This window comes from Zonotrichia leucophrys, chromosome 3, assembly GCF_028769735.1.
Source record: "Zonotrichia leucophrys gambelii isolate GWCS_2022_RI chromosome 3, RI_Zleu_2.0, whole genome shotgun sequence".
Taxonomy (NCBI): domain Eukaryota; kingdom Metazoa; phylum Chordata; class Aves; order Passeriformes; family Passerellidae; genus Zonotrichia; species Zonotrichia leucophrys.
The window spans coordinates 113,769,805-113,797,673 of record NC_088172.1 but is presented as its reverse complement, the minus strand read 5'-3'; the positions used below and the strand labels follow the sequence as shown (position 1 = coordinate 113,797,673).

The 27,869-nt window shown below is 55.0% G+C and overlaps 1 protein-coding gene across 1 annotated transcript; it reads left to right on the top strand.

Moving 5' to 3' along the window:
* Positions 1-294: 294 nt before the first annotated feature.
* Positions 295-26,394, top strand: LOC135445181 (nascent polypeptide-associated complex subunit alpha, muscle-specific form-like). Its single transcript, XM_064707219.1, has 10 exons — positions 295-323; positions 3,844-3,992; positions 5,462-5,601; positions 9,312-9,394; positions 16,967-18,261; positions 19,808-19,872; positions 21,072-21,375; positions 22,956-23,039; positions 25,411-25,496; positions 25,580-26,394. Exons 2-10 carry the CDS (start codon positions 3,873-3,875, stop codon positions 25,689-25,691), a joined length of 2,289 nt encoding a protein of 762 aa, XP_064563289.1. The 5' UTR covers positions 295-323; positions 3,844-3,872; the 3' UTR covers positions 25,692-26,394.
* The last annotated feature ends 1,475 nt before the right edge of the window (positions 26,395-27,869 follow it).

The window sequence follows — 27,869 nt, the reverse complement described above, 5'->3', positions numbered from 1 at the left end:
GAGAGTGAGGGGAGAGAGAAGGGAGGAACGAGGGGGAGAACGAGGACAGAGAGTGGAGAGCGAGGGAGAAACGAGGGAAGAGAAGCAGGGGGAGAACGAGGGAAAAGGGGAGATCGAGGAGAGGGCAGAAGGAGGGCCCGCAGCCCCTCCCGGCTGCCCCTCCTCGCCCGGGCCGGGCCGGGGGCGTTGCACGGAGAGGCAGCGGCGGAGCCAATGCGCAGGAAGGGGCCGAGCATGTGGGCTGAGGTTGTTTACACCAGCCCGGCCCCGGGAGCTTTAACCCGGCCGGCGGCTCGGCCCGGCCAGGCTCGGAGGGCGGCTCGGTGAGTGCCGGCGGGCTCGGCTTCCTCCCCTCATCCTCCTCCTCCTTCTTCTTCTTCCTCCTCCTTCCCTTCCTGGCTGAGTGAGGGGGGGGGGGTGAAACGGAAAAAAAAAATTAGGGGAAAAAATAATAATTAAATAAAAAACCCCGCGCGCGGGAGCGGCGGTTCCCGCCCTGCCGCTGCTCCGCCCCCGCCCCGCCCGGCCTGGCCCGGCTCCAGCCCGGGGCCGGCAACCGGGAACGGTTCAAAACAGCCCGAGGTGAGCGGGGACCGAGCCGGGCCGGGTTCCGTGAGGGGCAGCCGGTTCTGCCCAGCCGGATTCCGTGAGGGGCAGCCGGTTCTGCCCAGCCGGGTTCCGTGAGGGGCAGCCGGTTCTGCCCGGCCCGGTTCTATGAGGGACAGCCGGTTCTGCCCAGCCGGGTTCTGTGGGGGGCAGCCGGTTCTGCCCGGCCCGGTTTCGTGAGGGGCAGCCGGTTCTGCCCAGCCCGGTTTCGTGAGGGGCAGCCGGTTCTGCCCGGCCCGGTTCTATGAGGGGCAGCCGGTTCTGCCCAGCCCGGTTCCGTGAGGGGCAGCCGGTTCTGCCCAGCCGGGTTCCGTGAGGGGCAGCCGGTTCTGCCCGGCCGGGTTCCGTGGGGAGCAGCCGGTTCTGCCCAGCCGGGTTCTGTGGGGAGCAGCCGGTTCTGCCCAGCCCGGTTCTGTGGGGGGCAGCCGGTTCTGCCCAGCCGGGTTCCGTGAGGGGCAGCCGGTTCTGCCCAGCCCGGTTTGTGAGAAGCAGCCGGTTCTGCCCAGCCGGGTTCCGTGGGGAGCAGCCGGTTCTGCCCAGCCCGGTTCCGTGAGGGGCAGCCGGTTCTGCCCGGCCGGGTTCCGTGGGGGGCAGCCGGTTCTGCCCAGCCGGGTTCTATGAGGGGCAGCCGGTTCTGCCCAGCCGGGTTCTGTGGGGAGCAGCCGGTTCTGCCCAGCCGGGTTCCGTGAGGGGCAGCCGGTTCTGCCCGGCCGGGTTCCGTGTCCCCCCCTTCCTTGCCCGGTGTCCGTGTCCCCTTATCCCGGTGTCCGTGTCCCCCCATTCCCTGCCCGGTGTCCGCGTCCACCCCATCCTGGGGCATTCCCTGCCCGGTGTCCGTGTCCCCTTATCCCGGTGTCCGTGTCCCCTTATCACGGTGTCCGTGTCCCTCCCCATTCCCTTCTCGGTGCTCCTGTCCCCTTATCCCGGTGTCCGTGTCCCCGCGGTACTCCCATCCCGGTGTCCGTGTCCCTCCCCATTCCCTGCCCGGTGTCCGTGTCCCCTTATCCCGGTGTTCTTGTCCCCCCGGTACTCCCATCCCGGTGTCCGTGTCCCCTTATCCCGGTGTCCGTTTACCCCCCCCGCCCCCCGGCATTCCCTGCCCCGTGTCCGCGTCCCCCCCATTCCATTCCTTGCCCCGTGTTCCTGTCCGCCCCGGCATTCCCTTCCCGGTGTTCGTGTCCTGCCCGACATTCCAGGCCGGTGTCCGTCCCCTTATCCCGGTGTCCGTGTCCCCCCCATTCCCTGCCCGGTGTCCGTGTCCCCTTATCCCGGTGTCCGTGTCCCCGCGGTACTCCCATCCCGGTGTCCGTGACCCCCCCCCCCGGCATTCTCTGCCCAGTGTCTGTCCCCTCAATCCCGTTGTCTGTCTGTCCCCAGTCCCGCTGTCTGTCCCCCCCCAGTCCCGCTGTCTGTCTGTCCCCAGTCCCGCTGTCTGTCCCTCCCCAGTCCCGCTGTCTGTCTGTCCCCCCATTCCCGCTGTCTGTCCCCCCTCAATCCCGGTGTCTGTCTGTCTGTCCCCCCCCCAGTCCCGCTGTCTGTCTGTCCCCCCAATCCCTGTCCCCTCCTCTCTGTCCGTATTCCCTCCATCCATCCCATCCCATCCCATCCCATCCCATCCCATCCCATCCCATCCCATCCCATCCCATCCCATCCCATCCCATCCCATCCGGGTCCGGGTCCGGGTCCGTGTCCCTGCCCCCGGTTTGTCCGGTCCGCGTGTCCGTCCGTCCGTCCGTCCGTCCGTCCGTCTGTCCGTCTGTCCGTGTCCCCCGCCCCGCGCCGTGCCCGGAGCCGCTCTCCCGCTGCTCCTCCTGCTGCTCTTCCTCCACCGGCTCCTCTTCCTCCTCTTCCTCCCGCTCTTCCTCCTCCTTTGCCGCCTTCCCCACCTGCCCCGCAGCCGGGAATACGCGGAATCCCTGGATCCAGGAATCCATGGATCCAGGAATCCGGGAATTCACGGATCCAGGAATTCAGGAATTCGCAGATCCAGAAATCCATGGGTCCGGGATTTCATGAATCCAGGAATTCAGTAATTCAGGAATCCACGGATCCAGGAATCTGGGAATTCATGGATCCAGGAATTCAGGAATTCAGGAATCCATGGATCCAGGAATCCGGGAATTCACGGATCCAGGAATTCAGGGATCCAGGAATTCACGGATCCAGGAATTCAGGAATTCGCGGATCCAGAAATCCATGCATCCAGGATTTCATGAATCCAGGAATTCAGGAATCCATGGATCCAGGAATTCAGGAATCTGGGAATCCACGGATCCAGGAATTCAGGAATTTACGGATCCAGGAATTCAGGAATTGACAGATCTAGGAATTCATGCCACCCTTGTGTGTCTGTCTGTCTCCACATCCCCAGTGCTACCCCCACGTCCGTCTGTCTGTCCCCAGTGCCATCCCCGTGTCCGTCCATCTGTCTGTCCCCAGTGCCACTTCCATGTCCGTCCGTCTGTCCCCACATCCCCGGTGCCACCCCCTTGTCCATCTGTCCGTCTGTCCCCAATGCCACCCCCATGTCTGTCTGTCTGTCCCCCCAGTGCCACCACCCCTGTGTCCGTCTGTCCGTCCCCACATCCCCAATACCATCCCCATGTCTGTCTGTCTGTCCCCAGTGCCACCACCCCCGTGTCCGTCTGTCCGTCTGTCCCCAATGCCACCCCCGTGTCTGTCTGTCTGTCCCCAGTGCCACCCCCATGTCCGTCTGTCTGTCCCCAGTGCCACCCCCTGGTGTCCGTCTGTCTGTCCCCACGTCCGCAGTGCCAGCTCCAGGGGCCACCCCCGTGTCCGTCTGTCCCCAATGCCCCCCCTTTGTCCGTCTGTCTGTTCCCACATCCCCAGTGCCAGCTCCGGGTGCCACCCCCGTGTCCGTCTGTCTGTCTGTCCCCAATACCATCCCCGTGTCTGTCTGTCTGTCCCCCCAGTGCCACCCCCCCTGTGTCCGTCTGTCCGTCCCCACATCCCCAATGCCCCCCCGTGTCCGTCTGTCCGTCTGTCCCCAATGCCACCCCCAAGTCTGTCTGTCTGTCCCCAGTGCCACCACCCCCGTGTCCGTCTGTCTGTCTGTCCCCAATACCATCCCCGTGTCTGTCTGTCTGTCCCCAGTGCCACCACCCCTGTGTCCGTCTGTCCATCCCGACATCCCCAATGCCCCCCCCGTGTCCGTGTGTCTGTCCCCCCTTGTCCAGCTCCGGGTGCCGCCCGCTCACAGTGTCCGTCTGTCGGCAGGTCTGTCCGTCCGTCCGTCGGTCGGGGCCATGGCCCCGGTGCTGCCGCGCCGCCCGGGCCGGCGCCCCCTGCTGGGCGCCCGCGCTCCGGAACCTCCCGCGGGCTCGGCCGGGACCGCCGGGACCGGATCCGCCCGGCGGCGGCCTCAGGTACCCCAATCACGGGACACACGGAACTCCGGGGATTGCCCCGAAATTCCAGGGGTTCCCCAAAATTCCAAAGATTATCCAAAATTCAAAAGATTTCCCCCAAAATTCCAAGAATTTCCCAAAAAATTCCAGAGATTTCCCCCAAAATTCCAGGGATTCCCCCAAAATTCCAAGATTCCCCCCCAAAATTTTTGGGATTTCCCCCAAAATTCCAGGGGTTCCCCAAAATTCCAGATTTTACCCCAAAATTCCAGGGATTTTCCCAAAATTCCAGGGATTTTCCCAAAATTCCAAGATTCCCCCCCAAAATTTTTGGGATTTCCCCCAAAATTCCAGAGTTTACCCCAAAATTCCAGGGGTTCCCCAAAATTCCAGGGATTTTCGCAAAATTCCGGAGTTTACCCCAAAATTCCAAAGATTTCCCCCAAAATTCCAGGGGTTCCCCAAAATTCCAGAGTTTACCCCAAAATTCCAGGGATTTTCTCAAAATTCCAAGATCACCCTGGGAATGGGAAATCCCGGCCCTGCAGGGCGGGAGGGTCCCTGAGCCCAGAGGAGGATCCCAAAGGTGGGATCGGGGTGACCCCAAATCCATCCCAAATCCTTTCCAGGTGTTCCTGGATGAGCAGATCCCAAGGATGGGATCGGGATAACCCCAAATCCATCCCAAACCCTTTCCAGGTGTTCCTGACCCCCCTGGATGAGCAGATCCCAAAGGTGGGATCGGGATGACCCCAAATCCATCCCAAATTGGGATCGGGGTGACCCCAAATCCATCCCAAACCTTTCCAGGTGCCCCTGGATGAGCAGATCCCAAGGGTGACCCCAAATCCATCCCAAACCTTTTCCAGGTGTTCCTGGGCCCCCTGGATGAGCAGATCCCAAGGGTGGGATCGGGGTGACCCCAAATCCATCCCAAACCTTTTCCAGGTGTTCCTGGATGAGCAGATCCCAAAGGTGACCCCAAACCTTTTCCAGGTGTTCCTGGGCCCCCTGGATGAGCAGATCCCAAAGGTGGGATCAGGGTGACCCCAAATCCTTTTCCAGGTGTTCCTGACCCCCCTGGATGAGCAGATCCCAAAGGTGACCCCAAATCCATCCCAAAGATGGGATCGGGGTGACCCCAAATCCATCCCAAACCCTTTCCAGGTGTTCCTGGATGAGCAGATCCCAAAGGTGACCCCAAATCCATCCCAAGGATGGGATCGGGATAACCCCAAATCCATCCCAAACCCTTTCCACTTTCCAGGTGTTCCTGGATGAGCAGATCCCAAAGGTGACCCCAAATCCTTTTCCAGGTGTTCCTGGGGGCCCTGGATGAGCAGATCCCAAATTGGGATTGGGGTGACCCCAAATCCATCCCAAACCTTTTCCAGGTGTTCCTGGATGAGCAGATCCCAAAGGTGACCCCAAATCCATCCCAAGGGTGGGATCGGGGTGACCCCAAATCCATCCCAAACCTTTTCCAGGTGTTCCTGACCCCCCTGGATGAGCAGACCCCAGGGATGGGCTCCCGCTGGAGGGATCAGGACCCGCTCCAGGCCCCGGCCCCGCCCGGCTCCGGAATTCCCGACAGATCCCGCTCCGGCAGCTTCGACGTTCCCAAAAGGTTCGTGCCCGTTCTGGTCCCAAACCCTGGGATTCCTCAGATTGGGTCCCAATTCCTGGGATATCCCAGAGTTTGGATCCCAAATCCTGGGATATCCCAGAGTCTGGATCCCAAATCCTGAAATTCCCCAATTTGGATCCCAAATCCTGAAATTTCCCCAATGTGGATCACAATTCCTGAAATTCCCCAATGTGGATCCCAAATCCTGAAATTTCCCCAGTTTGGATCCCAAATCCTGAAATTCCCCAATTTGGGTCCCAAATCCTGAAATTCCCAATTTGGGTCCCAAATCCTGAAATTCCCCAATTTGGATCCCAAATCCTGAAATTCCCAGTTTGGGTCCCAAATCCTGAAATTCCCAATTTGGGTCCCAAATCCTGAAATTCCCCAGAGTTTGGGTCCCAAATCCCTGAAATTGCAAATTTGGATCCCAAATCCTGAAATTCCCCAGTTTGGATCCCAAATCCTGAAATTCCCAGTTTGGGTCCCAAATCCTGAAATTCCCCAATTTGGGTCCCAAATCCTGAAATTCCCCAATTTGGATCCCAAATCCTGAAATTCCCCAATTTGGATCCCAAATCCTGAAATTCCCCAATTTGGATCCCAAATCCTGAAATTCCAAATTTGGATCCCAAATCCTGAAATTCCAAATTTGGGACCCAAATCCTGAAATTCCCCAATTTGGGTCCCAAATCCTGAAATTCCCAATTTGGGACCCAAATCCTGAAATTCCCCAATTTGGGTCCCAAATCCTGAAATTCCCAATTTGGGTCCCAAATCCTGAAATTCCCCAGTTTGGGTCCCAAATCCTGAAATTCCCCAGTTTGGATCCCAAATCCTGAAATTCCCCAATTTGGATCCCAAATCCTGAAATTCCAAATTTGGATCCCAAATCCTGAAATTCCCCAGTTTGGGTCCCAAATCCTGAAATTCCAAATTTGGATCCCAAATCCTGAAATTCCCCAATTTGGATCCCAAATCCTGAAATTCCCCAGTTTGGATCCCAAATCCTGAAATTCCAAATTTGGATCCCAAATCCTGAAATTTCCCAATTTGGATCCCAAATCCTGAAATTTCCCCAGTTTGGATCCCAAATCCTGGAATTTCCCCAATTTGGATCCCAAATCCTGAAATTCCCCAGTTTGGGTCCCAAATCCTGAAATTCCCCAATTTGGGTCCCAAATCCTGAAATTCCCAATTTGGGTCCCAAATCCTGAAATTCCAAATTTGGGTCCCAAATCCTGAAATTCCCAATTTGGATCCCAAATCCTGAAATTCCTCAATTTGGGTCCCAAATCCTGAAATTCCCAATTTGGATCCCAAATCCTGAAATTCCCCAGTTTGGGTCCCAAATCCTGGAAATCTCAAGTTTGGGTCCCAAATCCTGAAATTCCCCAATTTGGATCCCAAATCCTGAAATTTCCCCAATGTGGATCACAATTCCTGAAATTCCCCAATTTGGATCCCAAATCCTGAAATTCCAAATTTGGATCCCAAATCCTGAAATTCCCCAATTTGGATCCCAAATCCTGAAATTCCCAATTTGGGTCCCAAATCCTGAAATTCCCAATTTGGGTCCCAAATCCTGAAATTCCCCAATTTGGGTCCCAAATCCTGAAATTCCCCAGTTTGGATCCCAAATCCTGAAATTCCAAATTTGGGTCCCAAATCCTGAAATTCCAAATTTGGATCCCAAATCCCAGAATTCCCCACTCTGGATCCCAAATCCTGAAATTCCAAATTTGGATCCCAAATCCTGAAATTCCAAATTTGGGTCCCAAATCCTGAAATTCCCCAGTTTGGATCCCAAATCCTGAAATTCCCCAGTTTGGATCCCAAATCCTAAAATTCCCAATTTGGATCCCAAATCCTGAAATTCCCCAATTTGGGTCCCAAATCCTGAAATTCCCAGTTTGGGTCCCAAATCCCTGAAATTCCCCAGTTTGGATCCCAAATCCTGAAATTCCCAATTTGGATCCCAAATCCTGAAATTCCCCAATTTGGGTCCCAAATCCTGAAATTCCCAATTTGGATCCCAAATCCTGAAATTCCCCAATTTGGATCCCAAATCCTGAAATTCCAAATTTGGGTCCCAAATCCTGAAATTCCCAATTTGGGACCCAAATCCCAGAATTCCCCAATTTCCACCTCCCCCTTCCCTGGGCTCCCCCTTCCTCCCCTCCCACCCAGGAATTCCGGAATTTTCCCTTCCCTTTCCTTTTCCCATCCCCCCGGGGCCGGGTGTGGGGGGCACATTTGGTATTTCCAGGGATCATTCCCGAGGTTTTTCCGGGATCATTCCCGAGGTTTTCTTGCTGTTTTCCCGGGATCATTCCCGAGGTTTTTCCCGCTGTTTTTCTGGGAGTGTTCCCAAGGTTTTCCTGCTGTTTTTCCAGATCATTCCCAAGGTTTTTCTGGGATCATTCCCGAGGTTTTTCTGGGATCATTCCCGAGGTTTTTCTGGGATCATTCCCGAGGTTTTTCCGGGATCATTCCCAAGGTTTTTCTGGGATCATTCCCGAGGTTTTTCCTGGCTTTTTTCCGGGATTGTTCCTGAGGTTTTTCCGGGATCATTCCTGAGGTTTTCCTGACATTTTTTCCGGGATCATTCCCGAGGTTTTCCCGAGGTTTTTCCGGGATCATTCCCCAGGTATTTCCCGAGGTTTTTCTGGGATTTTTTCCGAGGTTTCACGCTGTTTTTCTGGGATCATTCCCAAGGTTTTTCTGGGATGGCTCCCGAGATTTTCCTGCTGTTTTTCCAGGATCATTCCCACTGTTTTTTTGGGATTGTTCCCGAGGTTTTCCCGCCGTTTTTCCGGGATCGCTCCCGCTGTTTTTCTGGGATTGTTCCCGAGGTTTTTCCCGCTGTTTTTCTGGGATTGTTCCCGAGGTTTTCTCGCTGTTTTTCCGGGCTCATTCCCGCTGTTTTTCCGGGCTTATTCCCGCTGTTTTTCCCGCTGTTTTTCCCGCTCATTCCCGCCATTTTCCCGCTGTGTTCCCGGGCTCATTCCCGCCGTTTTTCCCGCTCATTCCCGCCATTTTCCCGCTGTTTCCCTGGGTCATTCCCGCTGTGTTCCCGGGCTCATTCCCGCCGTTTTTCTGGGCTCATTCCCGCTGTTTTTCCCGCTCATTCCCGCCGTTTTCCCGCTGTTTTTCCTGGGTCATTCCCGCTGTTTTTCCCGCTGTATTTCCGGGCTCATTCCCGCTGTTTTCCCGGGCTCATTCCCGCTGTTTTTCCCTCTGTTTTTCCCGCTCATTCCCGCTGTTTTCCCTCTGTTTTTCCCGCTGTATTTCCGGGCTCATTCCCGCAGTTTTTCCGGACGGTTCCCGCTGTTTTCCCGGGCTCATTCCCACTGTTTTCCCGCTGTTTCCCGGGCTCATTCCCGCTGTTTTTCCTGCTCATTCCCGCTGTTTTTCTCGCTGTTTTTCCGGGCTCATTCCCGCTGTTTTTCCGGGCTTATTCCCGCTGTGTTCCCGGGCTCATTCCCGCCGTTTTCCCGGTGTTCTCCCGCTGTTTTTCTGGGCTCATTCCTGCTGTTTTTCCCGCTGTATTTCCGGGCTCATTCCTGCTGTTTTCCCGCTGTTTTCCCGCTGTTTTTCCCGCCGTTTTTCCCGCTCATTCCCTGGGTCATTCCCTGGCTCATTCCCGCTGTTTTTCCCACTCATTCCCACTCATTCCCGCTGTTTTTCCCGTTGCTGCCGTTGTTCAGGGTCCCGCTGCCGTTCCGGGCCCCGCTGGCCGTGGCCGAGGTGGTGGCGGCGCTGGTGCTGAGCAGCCTCTCCTGCAGCCCCCGTGAGTCACACTCAGCGCTCCCAAAAACCCCAAAAAATTCCCCAAAAATCATCCCAAACATGCCCAAAAACCCATCCCAAACATTCCCAAAAACCCATCCCAAACATTCCCAAAAACCCGTCCCAAACATGCCCAAAAAATCCATGCCAAACATGCCCAAAAACCCAACCCAAACATTCCCAAAAACCCATCCCAAACATTCCCAAACATTCCCAAAAACCCATCCCAAACATTCCCAAACATTCCCAAAAACCCATCCCAAACCTGCCCAAAAACCCATCCCAAACATTCCCCAAAAATCCATGCCAAACATTCCCAGAAACCCATCCCAAACATTCCCAAAACATCCATCCCAAATATTCCAAAACACCCATCCCAAACATTCCCAAAAACCCATCCCAAATGTGCCCAAAAACCCATACCAAACATGCCCAAAAAATCCGTCCCAAACATGCCCAAAAACCCAACCCAAACATTCCAAAACATTCCTAAACATTCCCAAAAACCCATCCCAAACATGCCCAAAAATCCAACCCAAAAACCCCAAAACACCCATCCCAAACATTCCCAAAAATCCATCCCAAACATTCCCAGAAACCCATCCCAAACATTCCCAAACATCCCAAAACATCCAACCCAAACATTCCCAGAAACCCAACCCAAACATTCCCAAACATCCCCAAAACCCACCCCAAACATTCCTAAAAACCCATCCCCAAAATTCCCAAAAAAATCCATGCCAAACATTCCCAAAAACCCAACCCAAACATTCCCAAACACCCATCCCAAACATTCCCAAAAACCCGTCCAAAACATGCCCAAAAACCCCAAAAATTCCCCAAAACCCAAAAAAATTCCCCAAAAATCCATCCCAAACGTTCCCAAAAACCCATCCCAATAATTCCCCAAAAAAATCCATGCCAAACATTCCCAAAACACCGTCCCAAACATGCCCAAAAACCCATCCCAAACATTCCCCAAAAAATCCATCCCAAACATGCCCAAAAACCCCAAAAAATTCCCCAAAACCCCAAAAAATTCCCCAAAAACCCATCCCAAACATTCCCAAAAACCCATCCCAAACATTCCCAAAAACCCATCCCAAACATTCCCCAAAAACCCATCCCAAACATTCCAAAACATTCCCAAACATTCCCAGAAACCCAACCCAAACATTCCCAAAACATCCATCCCAAACATTCCCAAAAACCCAACCCAAACATTCCCAAAAATCCATCCCAAACATCCCCAAAAACCCCAAAAATTCCCCAAAAAACCCATCCCAAACATTCCCAAACACCCATCCCAAACATTCCCAAACATCCATCCCAACATTCCCAAAAAATCCATCCCAAACATTCCTCAAAACCCAACCCAAACATTCCCAAAAATCCCAAAAAATTCCCCAAAACCCCCAAAAATTTCCCAAAAATCCATCCCAAACGTTCCCAAAAACCCCAAAAATTCCCCAAAAACCCATCCCAAACATTCCCCAAAAACCCATCCCAAACATTCCCAAAAACCCAACCCAAACATTCCCAAAAACCCAAAAACATTCCCCAAAAACCCGTCCCAAACATTCCCAAAAACGCCAAAAATTCCCCAAAAATCCATGCCAAACATTCCCAAAAACCCGTCCCAAACATGTCCAAAAACCCCTCCCAAAAATTCCCCAAAAACCCGTCCCAAACATGCCCAAAAACCCATCCCAAACATGCCCAAAAACCCAACCCAAACATTCCCAGAAACCCAACCCAAACATTCCCAAAAAATTCCCAAAAATTCCCAAAAATTCCCAAAAATATCCATCCCAAAAATTAAAAAAAAAATCCCAAAATATCCATCCCATAAATTTTCAAAAATTCCCAAAAAATCCATCCCAAAAATAAAAAAAAAAAAAAGAAATCCATCCCAAAAATTCCCAAAAAATTCCCAAAAACTCCATCCCAAAAATTCCCAAAAAATTCCCAAAAACTCCATCCCAAAAATTCCCAAAAAATCCATCCCAAAAATTTAAAAAAATTCCCACAAAAATCCATCCCAAAAATATTCAAAAATTCCCAAAAACTCCCAAAAAATCCATTCCAAAAAGTCCCCAGAATTCCCCAAAAAATCCTTCCCAAAAATTCCCAAAAATCCATCCCAAAAATTCCCCAAAAACCCGTCCCAAACATGCCCAAAAATCCCAACCCAAACATTCCCCAAAAACCCAAAAACATTCCCCAAAAACCCGTCCCAAACATTCCCAAAAACCCATCCCAAACATGCCCAAAAACCCATCCCAAACATTCCCAAAAAATCCATCCCAAACATTCCAAAAAAACCCAACCCAAACATTCCCCAAAAACCATCCCAAACCTGCCCAAAAACCCATCCCAAAAATTCCCCAAAAACCCGTCCCAAACATGCCCAAAAATCCATGCCAAACATTCCCAAAAACCCATCCCAAACATTCCCAAAAAACCCATGCCCAAAAACCCCAAAACATCCATCCCAAACATTCCCAAAAACCCCAAAAAATTCCCCAAAAAATCCATGCCAAACATTCCCAAAAACCCAACCCAAACATTCCCAAACACCCAACCCAAACATTCCCAAAAACCCAAAAAAATTCCCCAAAAACCCACTGGAAAATTCCCCAAAAACCCATCCCAAACATTCCCAAAAACCCGTCCCAAACATTCCCAGAAACCCATCCCAAACATTCCCAAAAACCCCAAAAATCCATGCCAAACATTCCCAAAGACCCAACCCAAAAATTCCCCAAAAATCCATCCCAAACATTCCAAAAACCCAATCCAAACATTCCCCAAAAACCCGTCCCAAAAATTCCCAAACACCCATCCCAAAAATTCCAAAAAATCAAATCCATGCCAAACATTCCCAAAAACCCAACCCAAACATTCCCAAACACCCATCCCAAACATGCCCCAAAAAACCCCAAAAATTCCCCAAACCCAAAAAATTCCCCAAAAATCCATCCCAAACATTCCCAAAAACCCCAAAAATTCCCCAAAAACCCTTCCCAAACATTCCAAAAAACCCCAAAAAATTCCCCAAAACCCATCCCAAACATGCCCAAAAACCCATCCCAAACATTCCAAAACATTCCCAAACATGTCCAAAAACCCCTCCCAAAAATTCCCCAAAAACCCGTCCCAAACGTGCCCAAAAACCCAACCCAAACATTCCCAAAAACCCCAAAAAATTCCCCAAAACCCCCAAAAATTCCCCAAAAATCCATCCCAAACATTCCCAAAAATCCATCCCAAACATTCCCAGAAACCCATCCCAAACATTCCCAAAAATCCATCCCAACATTCCCAAAAATCCATCCCAAAAATTCCCAAAAAATCCATCCCAAAAATCCATCCCAAAAATTCCCAAAAAATTCCCAAAAATCCATCCTAAAAATTTCCAGAAATCCATCCCAAAAAATTCCCAAAAAATACCATCCCAAAATTTCCCCCAAAAAAAAAAAATCCATCCCAAAAATTCCAAAAAATTTCCCAAAATCATCCAAAAATTCCAAAATTCCATCCCAAAAATTCCCAAAAAAATTCCCAATCCCATAAATTCCCAAAAATCCATCCCAAAAATATCCCAAAAATCCCCCCAAAAAATCCCAAAATCATCCAAAAATCCTCCAAAATTCCAAATCCAAAAATCCATCCCAAAAATTCCAAATCCCAAAAATCTCCAAAAATCCCAAAAATTCCAAATCAAAATCCATCCCAAAATCCCCAAAAATCCATCCCAAATTAAAAATTCCAAAAATTCCCAGAAATCCATCCCAAAAAATCCCAAATCCTCCCAAATTCCAATATCCACCCAAAATTTCCAAAATCCAAATTCCAATCACAAAATTCCAAAATATCCACAAAAATCTAAATCCATCCAAAAATCTCAAAACCATAAAAGTTCCCAAAACCCAAAAATTCAAATCCAAAACTTCCCAAAAATTCCCCCAAAAATCCATCCCGAAATCCATCCAAAATCAAATCAAATCAAAATCCATCCAATTCCAAAAAACCAATAAAAAATCCAGAATCAAAATCAATTCCCAAAATCCATTCCAATTCCCTCCCCCAAAATCTTTTCAAAAAATTCCAAAATCATCCAATGTCCCAATCATCCATTAAGACAATTCCAAAATCCCGTCCCCAGGGATGATCCAAGATTCAAACAATGTCCCTGGTGACAATGTCCCTGTGTCCCTGGGTGACAATTCCCCGTGTCCCCTGGGTGACAATGCCCTGTCCCCTGGTGACAATTCCCGACACAATCCAGTCCCCTGGTGACAATGACATCCCTGACAATGTCCTGTCCCTGGGTGACAATGGCACCGTGTCCCTGGGTGACAATGCACCACGTCCCTTGGTGACAATGTCCCGTGTCCCTGGGTGACAATGCACCTGTCCCCTGGGTGACAATGCCACACGTTCCCACAATGTGTGTGACAATCCCCGAAATCCCAACAATCCATCCCTGGGTGACAATCGTCATCCCCGAATGTCATCCCTGGGTGACAATGTCCTCTGTGAAATGTCTTCCCTGGGTGACAATGGCACCGTGTCCCCTGGGTGACAATGTCCCTGTATCCCCCTTGGTGACAATGGCACTGTGTCCCCTGGGTGACAATGTCCCCATGTCCCCTGGGTGACAATGTCCCCGTGTCCCCTGGGTGACAATGTCCCGTCCCCTGGGTGACAATGTCCCCGTGTCCCCTCGGTGACAATGTCCCTGTGTCCCCTGGGTGACAATGTCCCCGTGTCCCCTGGGTGACAATGTCCCCGTGTCCCCTGGGTGACAATGGCACCCTGTCCCCTTGGTGACAATGTCCCTGTGTCCCCTGGGTGACAATGTCCCCGTGTCCCCTTGGTGACAATGGCCTCCTGTCCCCCTGGGTGACAATGTCCCTGTGTCCCCTGGGTGACAATGTCCCTGTGTCCCCTTGGTGACAATGGCACCGTGTCCCCTGGGTGACAATGTCCCTGTGTCCCCTGGGTGACAATGTCCCTGTGTCCCCTCCGTGACAATGTCCCTGTGTCCCCTTGGTGACAATGTCCCTGTGTCCCCTTGGTGACAATGGCACCGTGTCCCCTGGGTGACAATGTCCCTGTGTCCCCCTCGGTGACAATGTCCCTGTGTCCCCCTCGGTGACAATGTCCCTGTGTCCCCTGGGTGACAATGGCACCGTGTCCCCTGGGTGACAATGTCCCCGTGTCCCCTCAGTGACAATGTCCCCGTGTCCCCTCGGTGACAATGTCCCTGTGTCCCCTTGGTGACAATGTCCCTGTATCCCCCTTGGTGACAATGGCACCGTGTCCCCTTGGTGACAATGTCCCTGTGTCCCCCTCGGTGACAATGTCCCTGTGTCCCCTGGGTGACAATGTCCCTGTGTCCCCTTGGTGACAATGGCCCTGTGTCCCCTGGGTGACAATGTCCCCGTGTCCCCTCAGTGACAATGTCCCTGTGTCCCCTCGGTGACAATGGCACCGTGTCCCCTCAGTGACAATGGCACCGTGTCCCCTGGGTGACAATGTCCCCGTGTCCCCTGGGTGACAATGTCCCTGTGTCCCCTCAGTGACAATGTCCCTGTGTCCCCTGGGTGACAATGTCCCCGTGTCCCCTCGGTGACAATGCCACCGTGTCCCCTGGGTGACAATGTCCCTGTGTCCCCTTGGTGACAATGTCCCCGTGTCCCCTGGGTGACAATGTCCCTGTGTCCCCTGGGTGACAATGTCCCTGTGTCCCCTGGGTGACAACCTCACCACATCCCCTGGGTGACAATGTCCCCGTGTCCCCTGGGTGACAATGGCCCCGTGTCCCCTTGGTGACAATGGCACCCTGTCCCCCTTGGTGACAATGTCCCTGTGTCCCCTGGGTGACAATGTCCCTGTGTCCCCTCAGTGACAATGGCACCCTGTCCCCCTTGGTGACAATGCCACCGTGTCCCCTCGGTGACAATGTCCCTGTGTCCCCTTGGTGACAATGTCCCTGTGTCCCCTGGGTGACAATGTCCCCGTGTCCCCTGGGTGACAATGTCCCTGTGTCCCCTCAGTGACAATGGCACCGTGTCCCCTGGGTGACAATGTCCCTGTGTCCCCTCAGTGACAATGGCACCCTGTCCCCCTTGGTGACAATGGCACCCTGTCCCCTGGGTGACAATGGCCCCGTGTCCCCTTGGTGACAATGTCCCCGTGTCCCCTGGGTGACAATGGCCCCGTGTCCCCTGGGTGACAATGTCCCCGTGTCCCCTGGGTGACAATGTCCCCGTGTCCCCTGGGTGACAATGTCCCTGTGTCCCCTGGGTGACAATGTCCCCGTGTCCCCTCAGTGACAATGTCCCTGTGTCTCCTGGGTGACAATGTCCCTGTGTCCCCTCGGTGACAATGCCACCACATCCCCTGGGTGACAATGGCACCGTGTCCCCCTCAGTGACAATGTCCCTGTGTCCCCTCAGTGACAATGGCACCGTGTCCCCCTCGGTGACAATGGCACTGTGTCCCCTGGGTGACAATGGCACTGTGTCCCCTTGGTGACAATGGCCCTGTGTCCCCTGGGTGACAATGTCCCCGTGTCCCCTCAGTGACAATGTCCCCGTGTCCCCTCGGTGACAATGTCCCCGTGTCCCCTGGGTGACAATGCCACCGTGTCCCCTCGGTGACAATGGCACCGTGTCCCTTTGGTGACAATGGCACCGTGTCCCCTTGGTGACAATGGCACCCTGTCCCCTGGGTGACAATGGCCCCGTGTCCCCTGGGTGACAATGGCACCGTGTCCCCTGGGTGACAATGTCCCCGTGTCCCCTGGGTGACAATGCCACCACATCCCCTGGGTGACAATGTCCCCGTGTCCCCTCAGTGACAATGTCCCTGTGTCCCCTGGGTGACAATGTCCCTGTGTCCCCTGGGTGACAATGTCCCCGTGTCCCTGGGTGACAATGTCCCCGTGTCCCCTGGGTGACAATGTCCCTGTGTCCCCCTGGGTGACAATGGCACCACATCCCCTGGGTGACAATGTCCCTGTGTCCCCCTGGGTGACAATGTCCCCATATCCCCTGGGTGACAATGTCCCCGTGTCCCCTGGGTGACAATGTCCCCGTGTCCCCTGGGTGACAATGGCACCCTGTCCCCTTGGTGACAATGTCCCTGTGTCCCCTGGGTGACAATGTCCCTGTGTCCCCTCGGTGACAATGTCCCTGTGTCCCCCTTGGTGACAATGTCCCTGTGTCCCCTGGGTGACAATGGCACCGTGTCCCCTGGGTGACAATGTCCCTGTGTCCCCTGGGTGACAATGCCCCTGTGTCCCTTCGGTGACAATGGCACCGTGTCCCCTCGGTGACAATGGCACCGTGTCCCCTGGGTGACAATGTCCCTGTGTCCCCTCGGTGACAATGTCCCCATGTCCCCTGGGTGACAATGTCCCCGTGTCCCCTGGGTGACAATGTCCCCGTGTCCCCCTGGGTGACAATGTCCCCGTGTCCCCTCGGTGACAATGGCACCGTGTCCCTTTGGTGACAATGGCACCGTGTCCCCTTGGTGACAATGTCCCCGTGTCCCCTCTCAGCCTCGCAGGTGTTCGGTGACCCCTGGAGGGACAGCGGGGACACCTCGGACAGCGGCACCAGCGGCCACCGGAGCAGCGCTGGCACTGCCACCGTGTCCCCTCCCCATGCTGGCAGTGCCACCTCGTCCCCTGCCCATTGTCCCTGCACTGCCACCGCGTCCCCTCCCCATGGTGGCAGTGCCACCGCGTCCCCTGCTCATGCTGGCAGTGCCACCTCGTCCCCTGCCCATTGTCCCTGCACTGCCACCGCGTCCCCTCCCCATGGTGGCAGTGCCACCGTGTCCCCTGCCCATTGTCCCTGCAGTGCCACCGTGTCCCCTCCCCATGGTGGCAGTGCCACCGTGTCCCCTGCCCATTGTCCCTGCAGTGCCACCGTGTCCCCTGCCCATGGTGGCACTGCCACCGTGTCCCCTGCCCATTGTCCCTGCAGTGCCACCATGTCCCCTGCCCATTGTCCCTGCACTGCCACCGTGTCCCCTCCCCATGCTGGCAGTGCCACCTCGTCCCCTGCCCATTGTCCCTGCACTGCCACCGTGTCCCCTCCCCATGGTGGCAGTGCCACCGTGTCCCCTACCCATTGTCCCTGCAGTGCCACCGCGTCCCCTTCCCATGCTGGCAGTGCCACTGCGTCCCCTCCCCATTGTCCCACCAGTGTCACCGCGTCCCCTCCCCATTGTCCCTGCAGTGCCACCGTGTCCTCTCTTCACCATGGTGGCAGTGTCACCTTGTCCCCTCTTCCCTGTGGTGGCAGTGCCACCTCGTCCCCTTTTTATGACCCTGGCAGTGCCACCGTGTCCCCTCCTCACCGTGGTGGCAGTGCCACCTCGTCCCCTCTTCACTGTCCTGATGCTGCCACCGCGTCCCCTCCCCATGGCCCTGGCAGTGCCACCGTGTCCCCTCCTCACTGCCCTGTCCCCGTGTCCCCATCCCAGTGTCCCTGCCCTGTCCCCGTGTCCTGTCCCCACCATGGTGGCCCTGTCCCCGTGTCCCCTCCCCAGTGTCCCTGCCCTGTCCCCGTGTCCCCTCCTCACTGCCCTGTCCCTGTGTCCCCTCCCCACCATGGTGGCCCTGTCCCCGTGTCCCCATCCCAGTGTCCCTGTCCTGTCCCCGTGTCCCCATCCCAATGTCCCTGCCCTGTCCCCGTGTCCCCTCCCCACCATGGTGGCCCTGTCCCCGTGTCCCCTCCCCAGTGTCCCTGCCCTGTCCCCGTGTCCCCTCCCCGCGGTGCTGGCAGTGTCCCCGTGTCCCCTGTGGGCGATGGTGGCTTCGAGGAGCGCGCGCCGCCACGCAGGAAGGTGGGTGACAGTGACACGGTGACAGCGGGCAGGGGACAGGGCCAGTGGGTGGGTGACAGCGGGGAGGGGACAGTGTCAGTGAGGAGGGGACAGTGACAATGGGGAGGGGTGACAGTGTCACCAGACAGGGGTGACACCGGGGAGGGGACAGTGCCAGCGGGCAGGGGTGACAGCAGGAAGGGGACAGTGTCCCCAGGCTGTGTGTCAGTGTCCCCAGGCAGGTGACAGCAGGCAGGGTGTCAGTGTCCCCAGTCCATGGTGACACTGCCGCTGTCCCCAGTCAGGGTGACAGTGGGCAGGTGTCAGTGTCCCCATGCCGGTGACACTGCCGCTGTCCCCAGGGCCGGTGGCAGGTGCTGTTCCAGTGTCAGTGTCCCCAGGCTGTGTGACAGTGTCCCCAGCCCATGGTGACATTGCTGTTGTCCCCAGCCAGGGGTGTCAGTGTCCCCAGGCAGGTGACATTGCTGTGTGTCCCCTGCCCATGGGGACATTGCCATTGTTGTCCCCTGGCCTGGTGGCAGGTGCTGTTCCGGTGTCAGTGTCCCCAGCCCACGGTGACACTGTCATTGTCCCCAGCCCACGGTGACACTGCCGTGTGTCCCAGCCCATGGTGACAGTGCCATTGTCCCCAGCCCATGGTGACAGTGCCATTGTCCCAGCCCACGGTGACAGTGCCATTGTCCCCAGCCCACGGTGACACTGCCATTGTCCCCAGCCCACGGTGACAGTGCCATTGTCCCCAGCCCATGGTGACACTGCCGTGTGTCCCAGCCCACGGTGACACTGTCATTGTCCCCATTGTCCCCCCCAGGCTCTGTCCCAGTGCCGCTGGCCGGGCCGTGTGACACTGTCATTGTCCCCAGCCCATGGTGACACTGCCGTGTGTCCCCAGCCCACGGTGACACTGTCATTGTCCCCAGCCCACGGTGACAGTGCCATTGTCCCCAGCCCATGGTGACACTGCCGTGTGTCCCCAGCCCATGGTGACACTGTCATTGTCCCAGCCCACGGTGACACTGCCGTGTGTCCCCAGCCCATGGTGACACTGCCATTGTCCCCAGCCCGCCCTGACAGTGCCATTGTCCCCACTGTCCCCATTGTCCCCATTGTCCCCAGGCTCTGTCCCGGTGTCGGTGGCCGGGCTGTGTGGCACTGTCATTGTCCCAGCCCATGGTGACAGTGCCATTGTCCCCATTGTCCCCATTGTCCCCATTGTCCCCAGGGGCTGTCCCGGTGTCGGTGGCCGGGCCGTGTGGCACTGTCAGTGTCCCCAGCCCGCGGTGACAGTGCCATTGTCCCCATAGTCCCCATTGTCCCCACTGTCCCCAGGCGCTGTCCCGCTGGCCGGGCTGTGTGGCACTGTCATTGTCCCAGCCCATGGTGACAGTGCCATTGTCCCCATTGTCCCCATTGTCCCCAGGGGCTGTCCCAGTGCCGGTGGCCGGGCCGTGTGGCACTGTCATTGTCCCCAGCCCGCGGTGACAGTGCCATTGTCCCCAGCCCGCGGTGACAGTGCCATTGTCCCCATTGTCCCCACTGTCCCCAGGCTCTGTCCCGCTGGCTGGGCCATGGGCGGTTGCTGCGCTCCGGGGTCGGCGTCCGGCGCCTGCCGTGAGTGGGGCACGGGGGGATCCCCAAATTCACAGCATTCCCTGAATTCCCAGAATTCCCCAAATCCCCGAAATTCCCAACATTCCCAACATTCCCCATCCCCGAATTCCCAACATTCCTAAAATCCCCCATCCAGAATTCCCAAAAATCCCCTATCCCAGAATTCCCAACATTCCCCATCTCGGAATTCCCAAAATTCCCCATCCCAGAATTCCCAGAATTCCCGAAATCCCCCATCCCAGAATTCCCAGAATCCCCCATCCCAGAATTCCCAACAGTCCCCATCCCAGAATTCTCAGAATTCCCAGAATCCCCCATCCCAGAATTCCCAAAAATCCCCTATCCCAGAATTCCCAACATTCCCCATCCCAGAATTCCCAACATTCCCAAAAGTCCTAAAATTCCAAAAATCCCCCATCGCAGAATTCCCAACATTCCCCATCGCAGAATTCCCAAAATTCCCAAAATCCCAGAATTCCACTTCCATGTCACTGACGCCATTGTCCCTCTGGTGTCCCCTGTGTCCCTGGGTTGCTGTCCCCATGTCCCCATGTCCCTGTGTCCCTCTGTTATTGTCACCCATGTCCCCATGTCCCTGTGTTGTTGTCACCCGTGTCCCTGTGTTGTCCCCGTGTCCCTTTGTTGTTGTCTCTGTGTCCCGGTGTCCCTATGTTGCTGTCCCCATGTCCCCGTGTCTCTGTGTTGTCACCTGTGTCCCTCTGTCACCCATGTCCCTCTGTTGTTGTCACCCATGTCCCCGTGTCCCTGTCACCTGTGTCCCTATGTTGTCACCCATGTCCCTGTGTCCCTCTGTTATTGTCACCCATGTCCCCATGTCCCTGTGTCCCTGTGTTGCTGTCCCCATGTCCCCATGTCCCCATGTCCCTGTGTCCCTGTGTCCCTGTGTTGCTGTGTTGTCCCCGTGTTGCTCTGTTGTCACCTGTGTCCCCCTGTCCCTGTGTCCCCGTGTCCCCGTGTCCCTTTGTTACTGTCCCCATTGTCCCCATGTCCCCATGTCCCTGTGTTGTCACCTGTGTCCCCATGTCCCCATGTCCCTGTGTTGTCCCCATGTCCCCATGTCCCTGTGTTGTCACCTGTGTCCCCATGTCCCCATGTCCCTGTGTTGTCCCCATGTGTCCCCGTGTCCCCATGTCCCTGTGTTGTCCCCATGTCCCCATGTCCCTGTGTTGTCCCCGCAGGGCCAGCAGTGACCCTGAGGACGGTTTCTATTTCACGGAGGAGCCCCACGAGGAGCCACCAGAGCCACCACCGCCTGCTGTCCCCAACGCTGTCCCCAACACTGTCCCCAACCCTGTCCCCAGTGTCCCCAGTGTCACCACTGTCCCCAGTGCCACTGGGGCTGTCCCTGCTGTCCCCAGTGTCACCCAGCCCGGTGTCACTGGGGCCGTGTCCTGCCCTGTCCCCGGTGTCACCCAGCCCGGCCTGAGCCCCTCGGCCCCGCCCGGCTCCTTCTGGCACATCCAGGCTGACCACGCCTACCAGGTGACAGCACGGGGACACAGCTGGGACAGTGGGGACATCCATGGGGACATGGCTGGGGACAGAGCTGGGGACACGCATGGGGACAGATCTGGGGACATCAGGGGGATGCAGCTGGGGACAGAGCTGAGGATAGAGGGGGACACGGCTGGGGACATCCGTGGGGACACGGCTGGGGACATCCGTGGGGTCATCTGTGGGGACACGGCTGGGGACAGAGCTGGGGACATCCATGGGGACATCCATGGGGACATGGATGGGGACATGGCTGGGACATGGCTGGGGACATTCATGGGGACATCCATGGGAATAGAGATAGGGACATCCATGGGGACATTGTGGGGACATGGCTGGGGACAGAGCTGGGACATGGCTGGGGATGTCCATGGGGACACGGCTGGGGATAGAGATGGGGACACATCCATGGGGACATTGTGGGGACATGGCTGGGGACACTCATGGTGGCATCCATAGGGATAGAGATGGGGACATCCAGGGGGACAGATATGGGGACATCCATGGGGACAGTGCAGGGACACTGGGGACATCACAGGGACACAGCTGGGGACGTTCATGGGGACAGAGCTGGGGACATCCATGGGGACACGGGGGACATCGTGGGGACAGAGATGAGGACATCGTGGGGACATGGCTGGGGACAGAGCTGGGACATGGCTGGGGATGTCCATGGGGACAAAGCTGGGGATAGAGATGGGGACATCTATGGGGACAGAGGTGGGGGCATCCATGGGGACGTCCCTGGGGACATTGCAGCGTTTGTGTCCCCGTCCCATCCCTGTTGCTGACTCAGGGATTTGTGTCCCTGTCCCCTGCTGTCCCCTGGTGTCCCCTGGTGTCCCTGGTGTCCCCTGGTGTCCCCTGGTATCCCCCGGTGTCCCCCGGTGTCCCCTGGTGTCCCCGGTGTCCCCCGGTGTCCCCCGGTGTCCCCTGGTATCCCCCGGTGTCCCCCGGTGTCCCCCGGTGTCCCCTGGTGTCCCCTGGTGTCCCCGGTGTCCCCGGTGTCCCCTGGTGTCCCCTGGTGTCCCCTGGTGTCCCTGGTGTCCCTGGTGTCCCCTGGTGTCCCCTGGTGTCCCCTGGTGTCCCTTGGTGTCCCTGGTGTCCCCTGGTGTCCCCTGGTGTCCCCCGGTGTCCCCTGGTGTCCCCTGGTGTCCCCGGTGTCCCCTGGTGTCCCCTGGTGTCCCCTGCCAAGTGTGGCCCCCAGCTCTGTCCCCACTGGGATCCCGCACAGGAAATTCGGGAATGTGGAGCCGGGGTCCCCCCACTCCATGTCCTTGTCCCCAAGGGATGTCACCTCCCGGGGATGTCACCTCGCAGGGATGTCACCTCCTGGGGGATGGCCATGGCCACAGAGGGGACACAGGGGACACTGCCCAAGTGACAGCAGCGTTCCCATGGAATGGGGGATTCCCACGGGAATGGGGGATTTCTGGGAATGGGGGGTTTTTAGGGAGTGGGAGATTTTTAGGGAGTGGGAGATTTTTAGGGAATGGGGGATTTTTAGGGAATGAGGGATTTTTAAGGAACGGGGGATTTTTAGGGACCATTCCCGTTGCTGTCCCCAGGCTCTGCCGTCCATCCAGATCCCGGTGTCCCCTCACATCTTCACCAGCGTCAGCTGGGCCACGGCCACCGCCCCCCTGCCACCGGTGAGTGCCAGCCCCCTGAGTGCCACCAATGCCACCACCCCCCTGAGTGCCACCTCCCCCGTGCCACCATCCCCTGAGTGCCACCATCCCTGAGTGCCACCGCCCCCCTGCCACCAGTGAGTGACACCCCCTGAGTGTCACCAATGCCACCATCCCCCTGAGTGCCACCAATGCCACCACCCGAGTGCCACCCCCCTGAGTGCCACCGCCCCCCTGCCACCAGTGAGTGCCACCCCCCTGAGTGCCACCAATGCCACCACCCCCCTGAGTGCCACCTCCCCCGTGCCACCATCCCCTGAGTGCCACCATCCCTGAGTGCCACCGCCCCCCTGCCACCGGTGAATGCCACCGTCCCCCTGAGTGTCACCAATGCCACCATCCCCCTGAGTGCCACCATCCCTGAGTGCCACCGCCCCCCTGCCACCAGTGAGTGACACCCCCCTGAGTGCCACCAATGCCACCACCCCCCTGAGTGCCACCGCCCCCCTGCCACCGGTGAGTGACACCGTCCTTGGTGCCACCATCTCCCCGAGTACCACCGCCCCCCTGCCACCGGTGAGTGCCACCGTCCCCCTGAGTGCCACCAATGCCACCGTCCCCCTGAGTGCCACCCCCCTGAGTGCCACCGTCCCCCTGCCACCGGTGAGTGCCACCGGCCCCCTGCCACCAGGGAGTGACACCCCCTGAGTGCCACCAATGCCACCATTCCCCTGAGTGCCACCCTCCTGAGTGCCACCCCCCTGAGTGCCACCGCCCCCCTGCCACCGGTGAGTGTCACCCCCCTGAGTGCCACCAATGCCACCACCCCCCTGAGTGCCACCGGCCCCCTGCCACCGGTGAGTGACACCGTCCCCCTGTCACCAATGCCACCATCCCCCTGAGTGCCACCGGCCCCCTGCCACCGGTGAGTGACACCACCCTGAGTGCCACCAATGCCACCGCCCCCCTGAGTGCCACCGGCCCCCTGCCACCGGTGAGTGCCACCGTCCTTGGTGCCACCACCTCCCTGAGTGCCACCTCCCTGAGTGCCACCTGCCCCTCCCTGAGTGCCACCACCCTGAGTGCCACCCCCCTGAGTGCCACCAACCCTGAGTGCCACCGGTGAGTGCCACCACCCTGAGTGCCACCATCCCCCTGAGTGCCACCATTCCCCTGCCACCTCCCCCTGCCCCTCCCTAAATGCCACCTTCCCCTGCCATCCCTGCCACCAGTGAGTGCCACCTGTGCCCTGCATGAGCCAGTGCCTCCTTTTGCCTCTTTTTTCCTGCTTTTTTCCTCCTTTTTTCCTTCTTTTCCCTCCCCTTCTTTTTTCCTCTTTTCCCTCATTTTCTCTCCTTTTTGCTTCTTTTCCTTCTTTTTCCCTCCTTTTCCCTCCTTCCCATTCTTTTTCTTCTCCTTTTTCCTTCCTTCTCCCTCCTTTCCCCCTCTTTCTTCCCCTCCTCTTTTCCTTCTTCCTCCCTTTTTCCACCTCTTCCCCCCTTTTTCCTTGTTTTCTCAGTTCTATTTCCCTCCTTTTTCCCCTCCTCTTTTCCTCCTTTTTCCCTCTCCTTTTCCCTCATTTTTCCCTTTTTTCCCCTCCCTTCCTCCTCTTTTTTCCCCTCACTTTCCCTCCTTTTTCTCATCCATTCCCCCATTTTTTCCTCATTTTTTCAGTCTTATATCCCTCATTTTTCCTTCCTTTTTCCTCTCCTTTTTCCTTCCCTTTTCCTTCCTTTTTCCCTTTTTTCCTCCTTTTTCCCCTCCCTTCCCCCTTTTTTTCCACATTTTTTCAGTCCTATTTCCCTCCTTTTTTCCTTTCTTTTTCCTCTCCTTTTCCCTTCATTTTTCCTTCCCTTTTCCCTCATTTTTTTCCTTTTTTCCTCCTTTTTTTCCTCAATTTCCCCCCCTTTTTCATCCCTTCTTCCATTTTTATCTTGTTTTCCCAGTCCTATTTCCCTCCTTTTTTCTTTCCTTTTCCCTTCATTTTCCCTTCATTTTCTCCCTTTTTTCCTCCTTTTCCCCCTCAATTTCCCTCCTTTTTCCCATCTCTTCCCCATTTTTTCCTAGTTTTCTCAGTCCTATTTCCCTTTTTTCCTTCCTTTTTCCTCTACTTTCCCCTCATTTTCCCTCATTTTTCCCTTTTTTCCTCCTTTTTCCCCCCATTTTTTCCTCCTTTTCCCCCTCCCTTCCCGCCCTTTTTTTCCCGCCTTTTTTTCCCGCCCTTTTTCCCCCCCTTCCCTTCCCCTTCCAGCCAAGCCCCCTTAACATACACCCCTCAAAACCCCTCACCTCGACCTTTTTTCCCCCTTTAATCCCCTTTTATCCCCTTTTAACCCCTTTTTCCCCCTTTTTCTCCCCTTTTTTGCCCTTTTTGCCGCTTTTCCCCCCTCAGGCTCGGAGCTGCTCCCTCAGCCCCGGCTCCCCTCAGGGCCCTCAGCCGCCGCCATCGCTGCAGCCCCGGCTCCTCGCGGCCTCCAGGTAAGACCCCAAAAAACCCTGAAATGCCCCCAAAATCTTCACCCCGCCAGCGAGAAAACCCCAAAACTTCCCCCTTTTCCCAGAAAAATCCGCGGCGAGGCCAAGAAATGCCGCAAGGTTTACGGCATCGAGCGCCGGGAGCAGTGGTGCACGGCGTGCCGCTGGAAAAAGGCCTGCCAGCGATTCCTGGACTGAATTCCCACCTGGATTCCCCTCTGCCCACCTGGAAGTCCCTCAGGAATTTGGGATTTCCCTCAGGAATTCGGGATTTCCCTCAGAAATTCGGGAATTTCTTCGGGAATTTGGGAATCCCCTCAGGAATTTGGGAGTCCCTCATTGCTGCAAGCTGGGACTGAATTCTGCCCCCATATTCCCCTTGGCCCACCTGGAATTCCCTCAGAAATCAGAGAATTCCCTCAGGAATTTGGGAATTTCATCGGGAATTTGGGAATTCCCTCAGGAATTTGGGAATTCCCTCATTGCTGCAAGCTGGGACTGAATTCTGCCCCCATATTCCCCTTTGCCCACCTGATTTCCCTCAGGAACTTGGGAATTTCCTCATTTCTGCAAGCAGGGACTGAATTCCTCCTTCGTCCTTCTTTTATCCACCTGGAATTCCCTCAGGAATTTGGGAATTTCCTCAGAAATCCAGAAATCCCCTCAGAAATCCAGGAATCCCTCATTGCTGCAAGCAGGGACTGAATTTTGCCCCCACATTCCCTTTTCCCACCTGGAATTCCCTCAGAAATCTGAGAATTCCCTCAGGAATTCGGGATTTCCCTCAGAAATTCGGGAATTTCATCGGGAATTTGGGAATCCCCTCAGGAATTTGGGAATTCCCTCATTGCTGCAAGCTGGGACTGAATTCTGCCCCCATATTCCCCTTGGCCCACCTGGAATTCCCTCAGAAATCAGAGAATTCCCTCAGGAATTTGGGAATTTCATTGGGAATTTGGGAATTCCCTCAGAAGTCTGAGAATTTTCTCAAGAATCTGGAAAATTTCCTCAGGAAATCTGGGAATTCCTTCAGGAAAATCTGGAAATCCCCTCAGGAAAATCTGGAAATTCCCTTAGAAATTCCCTCAGAAAGTTGGGAATTTCCTCAGGAAAACCTGGGAATTCAGAAATTCCCTCACAAATTTGGGAATTCCCTCAGGAAAATCTGGAAATTCCTTCAGAAATTCCCTCAGAAATTTGGGAATTCCCTCAGGAAAATCTGGGAATTCCCTCAGAAATTTGGGAATTCCTTCAGGAAAATCTGGAAATTTCCTCAGAAATTCCCTCAGAAATTTGGGAATTCCTTCAGGAAAATCTGGAAATTCCTTCAGAAATTCCCTCAGAAAATCTGGAAATCCCCTCAGGAAAATCTGGGAATTCCTTCAGAAATTCCTCAGAAATTTGGTAATTTCCTCAGGAAAATCTGGGAATTCCTTCAGGAATTCCCTCCAAAATCTGGAATTCCTTCAGGAAAATCTGGAAATTTCCTCAGAAATCCCCTCAGGAAAATCTGGAAATTTCCTCAGAAATTCCCTCAGAAAATCTGGGAATTCTCCCAGAATTCTGGGAATTCTCTCAGAAAATCTGGGAATCCCCTCAGAAATTTGGGATTTCCTTCAGGAAAATCTGGAAATTCCCTCAGAAATTTGGGATTCCCCTCAGAAATTTGGGATTTCCCTCAGGAAAATCTGGATTTTCCCTCAGAAATTCCCTCACAAATTTGGGAATTCCTTCAGGAAAATCTGGGAATTCCTTCAGAAATTTCCCCCTCATTCCTGAGGATTTCTCCCTCCCTTTCCCACCCTCTCTTCTCAGTCTTCCAAACATTATTTTTATTGTTAAAAATACAAAAATAAAAATTAAAAATGAAGGTAAGAGATGTCCTTTTGTACAGCAGCCAGACAAGTGCTGGCCTCTGTTTTTACGGAAATAAAGGAATTTTCTCTGACCCCGCCTGGCTCTGGGATTGATTCTGGAGGGCTCTGGGTGCCTTGGCTTCTTTTTTCTTCCTTTTTCCTACTTTTTCCTCCTTTTTCCTACTTTTTTCTCCTTTTTTTCCTTCTTTTTTCCTCCTTTTTTTCTCCTTTTTTCCTCATTTTTTCCTCATTTTTCCTCCTTTTTTCCTCCTTTTTTTCTCCTTTTTTCCCTCCTTTTTTCCTACTTTTTTCCTCCTTTTTCATGATTTTCCTCTTTTTTCCTCCTTTTTTCCTCCTTTTTCCTCCTTTTTCCTCCTTATTTCCTCTTTTTTTCTCCTTTTCCCTCCTTTTTTCCTCCTTTTTTTCTCCTTATCTCCCCCATCTTTCCTCCTTTTTTCCTCATTTTTCCTCCTTTTTTCCTCTTTTTTTCTCCTTTTCCCTCCTTTTTTCTCCTTTTTCC

Excerpts from the sequence above, each read along its gene's own strand:
- LOC135445181 (XM_064707219.1), top strand. The coding sequence starts at position 3,873 with ATGGCCCCGGTGCTGCCGCGCCGCCCGGGCCGGCGCCCCCTGCTGGGC. Across the intron at positions 5,602-9,311 it reads AGCTTCGACGTTCCCAAAAG|GGTCCCGCTGCCGTTCCGGG; the intron begins GTTCGTGCCCGT and ends GCCGTTGTTCAG. Across the intron at positions 18,262-19,807 it reads GCGCGCCGCCACGCAGGAAG|GCTCTGTCCCGCTGGCTGGG; the intron begins GTGGGTGACAGT and ends CACTGTCCCCAG.